This window comes from Ascidia mentula, chromosome 3, assembly GCF_947561715.1.
Source record: "Ascidia mentula chromosome 3, kaAscMent1.1, whole genome shotgun sequence".
In the NCBI taxonomy this organism is placed as follows: domain Eukaryota; kingdom Metazoa; phylum Chordata; class Ascidiacea; order Phlebobranchia; family Ascidiidae; genus Ascidia; species Ascidia mentula.
Window position 1 is genome coordinate 15,525,784 of NC_138568.1, and position 10,348 is coordinate 15,536,131.

Consider the following 10,348-nt stretch of genomic DNA (forward strand, 5'->3'; position numbering starts at 1 on the left):
CTGCACAGTGGGGCGACCCTGCCTTGTCACTGAAGAGCGTATATATATCTAAACAAGTGATAACTAGGACTAGCCTAGATTTCTGCTTAATCATGCAACCAAGGTGTTTTTTTGAATATATGTATTTCGCCTATTCTGCATCCTCAGTATTCTTAAAACTACAAGACTAATCGTAGTGATTAGCATCAATAGCACACATCAAGACTAACATGTACACACTTAACCTCCAGACCGCCATCCTGTACCAAACCAAATAAAAAACACATAAGCATAGCAGCAGTTGAACGGTAGCAACGCAAACGTTGTTGCGTCAGCGGTTTGCTCGCGGGTGTAAAGATAACATTTACAGGCACCACACCAGATGGATTAGAACGGTTTAGAAGTGCATCTCTTTGCTTACCTGACATCAGTGCTACATGGCTGTAAATTAAGGATTTCATATCCTCAAGTCAGCATCACCCGCTGAATGATAAAAGTACATTGCAAAATTATGTCCACATAACGATTTATTTAGAAACATAAACTGACTAAAGGTTTTTTTCATGGACCCTTGCATACAATATGATGCGCTACTTGGAAAATGCATTGGTTTTGCCGTTTAGTGCTCTTGGGAAATCAGCCTTGTTTCTTTACTCACAAATAATTATTATCAATGCAGATTCTGGTTGACCTTCTTGTTCCTGGAGGTTTGTTTGCGTTTACCATAAGCAACTACAAGAATCCGGGGAGTGAAGTTTCTTACATCGAATCTGTCCTTGCCAAGATGAAGAGTTTACATGCGAAATGCCAACTAGTCACAGCGATGTGTACATTATTTAAATGTGCATGCGTTTTTTGACAAGGTTCAACGATGGATAAACCACCCATAGCTTATTATCTGGGTTTGATTATTTAGATCCGTTACCTTATATTGAATCGAAAGTATATTTGGGAATTAGTTGAGTAGTAACGAGTGGTGTTCAGTTTGTCAAAATAGTGCTTGTATAGAAGTTATTGACTAGTCACTGGTATATTGTTTGCATTCCGCCGAAAGAGACATATTTTAAATATTACCAATTACTGATATCCAAAATATACATACAGTGTTTGTAAATATTGGCAAATACCACAAAATTATAATTAACTCCAAACAGCTCTGACTTTTATTTACAAGAGTAATTGATTTGTGTTGAAATTACAGGAAACAGCCAATATCTTTCCAGCTGATAACAAACGTGCGGATGAGAATATCCAAGCTAGCCTATACTATTATCAACGGAAATAATGTCATGTTATCGGTGTGTTTTCAAGCATCCTGGTTGAATTTTTTGTAGCCTTTTTTGACTTGAAAAAACCCAAATGGAAAAAATCTAAATGATACAAACTCTTTTCGTATATTATCCACAAAAATAAAGTCATGTTATTGGTGTGTTAGATATCTGCTTTGTCAGAATAGCCCATATGTAGCTACGTAAAGAAAACTTATAGGTGCGTAAAGAAAAAAATATCATGTCCTGTCAGATTTCGGAAAAATGCCAACAGCTTTCCTTCTAACATCTGTTGTAATTTGAACTATTCCGGAAATAACGCTAACCGTTATTCAGGAAATCAGTGGGGATGGTTTTCTGATGTCATACTTATTCCTCAGCATTATATATTGAATTAAATAAGGTTTTAACATTACGACATCGTTCCAAATGTCCTTTGATGCCATCAGCAAACTATCAGCTAAGTTTTTACACTTCTGGCGTTAATTTTTCTGCAAACCATGTTAATACCGTAATAATAAATCGCATTGCAAAATGCTGCATATCAACAAAGGGCGAGGCACAACCCAACGTCTATTTAGGAAGCGTGTGACGGATGAGTGCATTTGGAATTTAACTGGATAGCTGCGCTAAACATGATATTAATTGCTTTCCATTTCCAGGTCGTTTGTTTGAAAAGCACAAAGGCCACAATAACACATGGTAACTTTGCCATACAAGCTTTGTTTACACTCGTCACTTTAGTTATACAACAGGAAACTTGCAATCGAATGTCGTTATGCTGGCTCGTGGGCTTGCGTGAAGCCGCATTATTTACATTTACTTCAGCTAGGCGTGTTCTGTGATTAGTTCAGCAATCCGAGAAATTTTGCAGGGTGGTGGAGTCGCTGCACTTTATGTGTGTTAAAATGCGCATTTTTTGTTCTGAACTGTAATATATCACTAATCATGGACCGACTTTAGCTTAAGAAGTAGTTACTCAATTAGGAAGGAAATTTCATTAAAGGAAGTTGTTAGTTCCGTCATGACTAAAGAACTGGAGCAAAGTAATGATCGTTCTGGTGGGCCGTGCAACGTGCTCGAATTTTACGTGAATGGAAAAAAGGTAATAATGAGCTTCCTTACTTTACCTTCAGATCTTAAATTTAACATAGGTCAGATACACTGGTAAAAGCCAAAGCTATAAGCCTGCTGGTACACATGGTGAGGCAAACGTTTCAAGTACAACGCTAAGTTCATCATGTGTGCTACATATTGACTGACTGTGCATTTGGATCCACTTATATCCACAAATTAAAACCGAATAGCCCTTATAAATATCTTCTAACTGCAGATTACGGAACCAGAGGCTGATCCTGAAGTCACGTTACTTACATACCTGCGAAAGAAGTGTAAGAGAAGTATTCTTAAACGCAAATCGTTAAATTATTTTTTTGTTTGGTTGGGTTGGTTGATAATTGGTTTGTTTGGTGTGTATAATATAAAGCGAACGTAAACTAGTATAAAATTGAGGGTTGTGCACCCCTTGTCTATAGACCATGACATTATTCCTCCTACAATTTACGTATCTTCCTATGCCGACTATTCACTCACTGTTTAGTAATTTTCCAACACGGTATTTTCCATGCAGTGCGTTTAACGGGGTCGAAGTTGGGATGTGGGGAGGGAGGTTGTGGAGCTTGTACTGTCATGATCTCCAAATGGGATTCACTCTATAACAAGATTATGTGAATAAACAAAACAAATGGTTGATTGGTTTCTAATTTGAACGTTCACTTTGTTTCCTTTCAGTCATTTCTCTGCAAACGCATGTTTGGCTCCAGTGGTTTCTGTTCACGGTTGTGCTGTTACCACTGTGGAAGGAATTGGAAGCACAAAAACCAAACTTCACGCAGTGCAGGTATTAGATGATGGTTACTTGTTAACCATGACGTAAAGTTTACATATAACTGTTTCGTTATATGGTGTGCTTTAGGAACGTCTTGCAAAATTCCATGGATCTCAATGCGGTTTCTGTACGCCTGGTATTGTGATGTCAATGTACGCATTATTACGTAACAAAGTGGTACCGAACGGCGAAGACATAGAGGAATGTTTGCAGGGAAACCTGTGTCGTTGTACAGGATACAGACCAATATTAAGCGGTAATACTAGTGTACATAATCTTGCCCTTTGCGGTTACTTTAAAATTATTCTATGTTTCGTAGCTTTCAACACATTCATGAACGAAGATGAAGGTTGTCCTATGGGAGCAAACTGCTGTCAAAACAAACAAACTAGCAACGGTATGTTTGTAAAATGCTGTAGGTTCGGCGACCAGAAACCACATATAGTAATTTACATGTTTACAGTTTGGCATTATTTGCATAATGAAGAGAAAAACCCGCGTATTTTACGACAGGCTTACAAAATGGTGAAACCGATACTGCTCAATCTGTTTGTTTCTCAAAATACGATCCAACACAAGATATCGTCTTTCCCCCTGAACTTCTGGTAACCATATCAATCGACATCTCTTTAGTAAAACTTTCAAAAAACAATTACTTTTTCAGATCAAATCAAAACACCAAAGTCCCAAACCTCTGAAGTTCATCGGTGAGCGGACCACGTGGTTTCGTCCGACGTCACTTGATCAGCTGATCGAGATGAAGGGGATTTACCCGGAGGCTCAGCTTGTTAATGGAAACACTGAAATTGGTGTAGACGCGGCCATAAAAGGGCGGGTTTTAAAACGCGTTGTTACGCCGTTAGATATAAAGGAGTTGAGGCAAATTGAGATGGACGAAAGAGGTAAACACTACATTGTGATTCAAAATGGATGCATTTCATTTCACTTTCACTGTGAAGTGGCACAAATTGTCTTGTCAACGTTACATAATTTAGGTATTACGATTGGGCCTTCGTGTACAATGAGTCTAATCAAAGAAGAATTCAAAATCATGATTACATCTGGAACTTATGCAAAATATAAAACCCAATGTCTAAAATGTATGGTTGAAATGATTCACTGGTTTGCTGGAGATCAAATAAGAAACGTTGCAGTAAGTCAAATGAAACTACTGAAATTGAAGGAAACCTAATGTAAATTGTCAACAGGCAATCGGAGGCAACATCATGACTGCTAGTCCAATCTCTGATCTTAATCCAATCCTGATGGCAAACGAAAGTCTTGCAACTTTTAGATCACATTCTCGTGGTGATCGACAAGTTTTAATCGATCAAAACTTTTTCCCCAAGTACAGGACAACCTGTGCGGAGAAGGATGAAGTTCTACTTTCTGTTTATCTTCCGTTTAATGGAAAGGTAATGTTACTTACGGTAAAATGTATTTGGTTAAAAAACAAAAATCGGTTTTAGGCTTTAGCTTTGTACAGCTGCTCGTTTTAAACACTTTCATGATTGTTGTAGAAAATGTTACACTAGTTTAAACTGTTTTTAGGACGAATACATGAAAGCATACAAACAATCAAAACGCAGAGAAGATGACATCGCTATCGTGAACGCAGCGATGTGTGTCGTCTTTCATCCGGGAACGAACAAAGTGAAGAAATTTGTGGCAGCTTTTGGTGGAATGGCGGCAACGTCAGTTATGCCGAAAACAACAATGCAGAACATGATCGAAAGGTTGGTATTGCTTGTTTGACAATGAAACTGAGTAATTTCTGTCGTTTATTAGTATTGCTTCTCTGTATTACACAGTTTTTATTAAAGGTTGGTTTTGTTCGTTTGGAGAAGGCGTTACGTATGAACAAACGTAGGCTACTGTGTGAAAGTTTTATTGTCCAGAAACTGGGATGACCAACTTTTGCAAGATGTGACAACATGGTTAAGAGAAGACCTACCTCTTGCCTTGGATGCTCCAGGAGGAATGGTAAAATACAGAGAAACACTCGCAGCAAGTTTTTTCTTCAAGTTTTTCCTTCACGTTAAGATGTGTCTTGTGGAAAGAGGAATAATTACAGTAAGCACTGGTGACAAAATTTGTTCGAATATCTCTAGGTTTTTGTTTGACTTTTGGCAGGAAGAAGTTGAATCAAGAGACAAAACGGCAACTGAATCTTCAACTGTGTTGCACAAGCGAATTAGCGTTAGAACTTGGCAAGATGTGAGTATGGGTTTTTATTGAACAGCTTTGATTCAATATTTGATTTCTAAAACGATACGTTACTACTAATAACGTAACTGCGCTGCACAAGCTGGCAGCATTACTTTAATTATAATGTGTGAAAGTAAACCATTGGCATGACAAAAGTACGGTATCTTAAGTGCACTCAATATCCTGCTGATGAATTACTGTGACTTTGTCGTAATTGTCTGTTTTCCTGGCAGGTCACTGGCAACCAAAGTGTGTATGATGACGTTGGGCGACCAATCCAACATTTATCGGGGAACAAACACACGACGGTAGAGGCGGTTTACGTAGATGATATGCCAACATTTAGTGGTAAGGTTTTGGACTATTTTCACAATTATAATATTAACTTAGATTTTTCTGCAGATGAACTTTACTTGTGCTTAGTCACAAGCACGCAGCCACATGCCGACATAAAAAACGTTGACATAACAGAAGCAATGGCCTGTAGTGGATTTGAAACGTATATCGACCATCGTGATGTACCAGGCTCAAATGTTCTGTCCGTATCTGATCCACAAACAGAAGTTTTTGCGACCAAACAGGTCCTTTTCGCTGTACTTTCTCTGTGCTGTGACATTCTAAACCATTGTTTTAGGTAACCTGCGTTGGTCAAGTGATTGGAGCAGTTGTGGCTGACACTCAAGCTCATGCTCAAAGAGCAGCACAGTTGGTAAAAGTGGAATACGAGAAGAAAACCCCGGTGATCATTACGATAGAGGTAACACCTAATGCCTTGGTATTAACAGAATAAATATGTAATTTTGGCATACAGGATGCAATAAAACATCAATCGTTCTTTGAATCATCAAGGAAACTTGTGTACGGTGATGCTGAAGCAGCTTTGTCTTCGTGTGACCATGTTATCAGGGGAGAAGTCAGGTGACCTAATTTCGTCATAGTTTCTACAAACAAGATCATATCTACAATATATTACTAATATATATTATATATTACTATTAATGTCCTTACAAACCTGCTAGTTAGTCTGGTGTGTTGCACACAGAGAGTCCTTAAGACAGAGATGAGTTTTTGGTAGGTGTGTTTTTACTCTTTTTACGTTGTTTTTACAGATACTGACGATGCGTTACAGTGAAATATATTTGTCTCTCACGAAAGTCAATAGATTTTAACTTAGAAAACATATTGTCCCATAAATGTATAACTAAAACCTATTTTACAAAACAGTACAGGAGGTCAGGAACATTTTTACTTGGAGACACAATCTTGCATTGCTCTTCCTAAAGGGGAAGATGGCGAAACTGAAATGTTCTGTTCGTGCCAGGATCCAACTGCCCTTCAAAGTGTGGTATGTAATAATTAGTCAATATATGCGGCACGTACGATTAACGGCGAAAATCTTTTTGTCTAAACCAGGAAATTATGGGGTCGTAGATGGATAATTAGTTGAATCAAAAATATACAAAACTAGTTGGCAAAGAAATTTTATGTTCTGTATTTACTGTGTGTCGTATACTTTTCGGCAATTGGTCATGCCATGCGGTCGCAGAAGCATAAAAAGGATAACAGATATAGCGAGAATGCACCGATGAAATTCTTAGATAAAAAATTTAAATACTGATGGGAAAGTAGGGTTCCGTTTAAAACGAATGTGGGAAATAAGATAAAAAAGGGTTAAGAACCACTGGTCTAAATGATACTCTTTCTTAAGACTGCCTCTGTTCTTGGAGTTGGGAGAAACAAGATCATAGCACGTGTAAAGAGACTGGGAGGAGGATTCGGTGGAAAAGAAACAAGATTTCATTTAATCAGCAATCCGGTTGCAGTGGCTGCGCACAAGTAAGTTACGATATGTGGTTATGGACGATATTTCATTACACAACCAATACAGGTGCGGTCGGGCGGTGAGGTGTATTCTGAGTAGAAAGGAAGACATGACTATCACTGGTGGAAGACATCCATTTCTTGAGAAGTACCAGGTGGATTTTTGTCGTTCTAGGTTAATCTTGGTTGTTTCAACCAAGATATTCCAATTTATAAATGTATGACAAGAAATGCGCATTAAGTGCGAGTTTACACAGGGTAGCCATGGTAGCCATACTGCCGTGCTAACTTCTTGTTTTTGTGAGCAGTGTCTTAAAAAATTAACAGCTTATTTCTAAGGAGTATGTATTTTGTGGAACTGTATATTGCCAACAAACATGTGTTTCCGGTCAGCACATAACGTGACCATTTGGCGTTATCAGGTGGGATTTATGAATAATGGAAAATTGGTGGCATTGGTATTAGACATCTACAGCAATGGTGGTAATACAAAAGACCTTTCCACAGCTGTTCTAAACAAGGCATTTATGCACAGCGACAATTGTTACAAGTAAGACTACAGTATTTTCAGCTTTCAAATAATGTTATGCAGACAACGAAACTGCGTTATTATGCCTTATGGCCTTGAAGTGTTTACACTTCTACATTTAAATAAACGAATTTTTACAAACGTTTTCCATCGAATTCAACGAACACCAAGTTTTCAAATTGAAAAAACTCTAATATTACAACAGAATACCGAATGTTTTAATACGCGGGAAAGTATGTAAGACCAACATATCGTCGAACACCGCATTTCGAGGTTTTGGCGCCGCACAAGGGTTATTGGTGGTTGAGAGCTGGATGACCAGGATTGCCGACTTCCTAAATTTCTCACAAGAAAAGGTTCGGCTGAATGAGAGAATTACCATAATCCAGTTAACACTATTAAGTACTTTATAGATAAGAGATATCAACATGTACCAAGAAAACGACGTAACACATTTCAACCAAAAACTAGAGTCATTTCAAGCACGAAGATGTTGGGAAGAATGTATTGAAAAATCAAAAATGAAAGAACGGAAGCAAAATATTGAAATATTTAACCAGCAAAACCGGTAAATATTATTCTAAATTAGGTCGAAATATATAAGAAACCGAATTTGTGTTGTTATTAATATATTTTACTTTTTATAATTAGGTGGCGTAAACGAGGAATCGCCTGCATACCAACTAAATTTGTGATTGGTGTTTCTTTCGAGCGGTGTCACGGTGGTGCGTTGGTTCACATCTATACCGACGGCTCGGTTCATCTCTCACATGGCGGCACTGAGATGGGACAAGGTCTGCACACCAAGATGCTACAGGTGCAGCTGATGAAATACATAATAAATTTGGGCTAGTCATATTGTGCAATCGGTCATGACGTTATAAAATATTCCAACTAGGTTTAATGTTCGGAAAAGAAAAATGCAATATTAGTGCTGTGTTTTAACATACTGTGTGGTTATGCAGGTTGCTGGGCGGTGTTTAGGAATTCCCACATCCCGTATTCACATTCACGAAACCAGCACAAACACTGTTGTGAACACGAGAGCAACCGCAGCAAGTTTCAGCACCGACCTTAACGGAATGGCAGTTAAAGTGTGTGCTTCATGTTGATGATTTACAACTTTTGGAAACCAAAAATTGGCCAAACGATTAAACTTTTTAAATATTAATAAATAATTCGGAAAAAAAACTTGGAATTTAGGATCATTTTTATTTTAATCATTAACTATCAAAATGCCATGGGGCACAGTTGTTGTATTTAAGGATGCTTGTGATACGATTATGGAGCGGCTTCGACCTCTTCGCAAGCAATTCCCAGATATGGAGTGGAACGATTTGATTGTGAAAGCTCATTCGGAACGGATCTGTCTCTCAGCTACCGGATACCACAAGTAAATGTGAACTTATTATGCGATATATGTGAGACGAATACGATTGTTTGTCCTATGCAATCACTTGCTGACGTTAAAACATGTTTCGTGCAAACCTATTTAAAAGTACGTTGCAGAACTCCTGGAATGTATTCAAATTGGAATATTAAAACTGGTACAGTGGAAGGTCGCATTGCGTGTTATTTCTCGTACGGAGCAGCTGTGTCAGAAGTTGAGGTGGATTGCCTGACTGGTGATCACGTGGTGTTGAGGACGGACATTGTTATGGACGTCGGTAGAAGTTTGAATCCGGCCATTGACATTGGACAGGTGAAATCGAATCATTCTTGCGATTCTACAAACAGAAAAACAAAAATCAACGCGTGTTTTGGTTCCAAAGATTGAAGGAGCATTCATTCAAGGTTATGGCATGTTTACAATGGAAGAAACTTTGCATACTCCTACTGGACAACCCTTGAACACGGGTCCCGGTTTTTACAAGATTCCTGGTTTCGGGGATTACCCCAAACAGTTTAATGTCCATCTGCTAAAGAACTCGGAAAATGATCGAGCGATCTATTCATCAAAGGTAAAAGACAACAATATTAAATACATAGTTGTTTGTTCAAAGGTGTTAGATGTTTTTCATTAATTTTTTTTTCTACGCAATGTTAAATGTATGTGGTGTGTTGTACGTCAGCACTCCACAACCACCAGACTACAGACTGGTGTCGGTATTTTCAGACCAACTTCCAACAAATCTCAATGTAGGGTTTGACATTTTCCGACCAGAACATGATATGTTTTCAAATATAACACGAAGGCTGATCTGACAACTGTGCCCACACATCCGTAGTGCATAGAAGTTTGGGGACCTCTTTCAAAAATAAAAACATTCAGAATTTTGTTGCTGTCCAATAGGCAATCGGGGAACCTCCACTTTTTCTATCGTCGACCGTTTTCTTTGCGATAAAAGATGCGATCGGATATGCTCGTAACGACTCTGGTTTGTCCGGATGGTTTCGGTTTGATTCGCCTGCAACATCCGAAGCCATCCGAATGGCATGTGGTGACGAACTAACGAAACAGGTTTGCAATTTCATTGTACTGCTAATTTAGTTTCGTTTCATATCAATTTTACTCAATTTTGCAAAGAGATATATTGGCGTAGGCTACATCGTATGTTGATGACTGTGCCTTCATAAAAACGTTTTTTTTAGCACGAACATCACACGTCAGGAGACCAAGAGAAGATTCTTAACCCGTGGAGCATTCGGGCCTGA

General features: G+C 38.4%; 1 protein-coding gene across 1 annotated transcript; it reads left to right on the forward strand.

Annotated features, from left to right (window-relative positions):
- Positions 1-2,271: 2,271 nt before the first annotated feature.
- Positions 2,272-10,348, forward strand: LOC145895740 (xanthine dehydrogenase/oxidase-like). Its single transcript, XM_082984524.1, has 30 exons — positions 2,272-2,352; positions 2,581-2,638; positions 2,878-2,974; positions 3,039-3,147; positions 3,223-3,391; positions 3,455-3,550; positions 3,649-3,740; positions 3,800-4,037; positions 4,131-4,288; positions 4,344-4,550; positions 4,687-4,871; positions 5,034-5,208; positions 5,269-5,352; positions 5,577-5,691; positions 5,746-5,924; positions 5,978-6,100; positions 6,155-6,261; positions 6,568-6,688; positions 7,052-7,179; positions 7,232-7,319; positions 7,587-7,714; positions 7,899-8,049; positions 8,107-8,261; positions 8,345-8,510; positions 8,659-8,787; positions 8,959-9,086; positions 9,203-9,395; positions 9,466-9,654; positions 9,987-10,154; positions 10,286-10,348. The coding sequence occupies exons 1-30, from the start codon at positions 2,272-2,274 to the stop codon at positions 10,346-10,348; spliced, it is 4,080 nt and encodes a 1,359-aa protein (XP_082840650.1).

Coding starts and splice junctions, on each gene's coding strand:
- LOC145895740 (XM_082984524.1), top strand. CDS start 2,272: ATGACTAAAGAACTGGAGCAAAGTAATGATCGTTCTGGTGGGCCGTGC. Junction 5,353..5,576: donor GCGTTAGAACTTGGCAAGAT/GTGAGTATGGGT, acceptor TTTTCCTGGCAG/GTCACTGGCAACCAAAGTGT. Junction 8,511..8,658: donor TGCACACCAAGATGCTACAG/GTGCAGCTGATG, acceptor GTGGTTATGCAG/GTTGCTGGGCGGTGTTTAGG.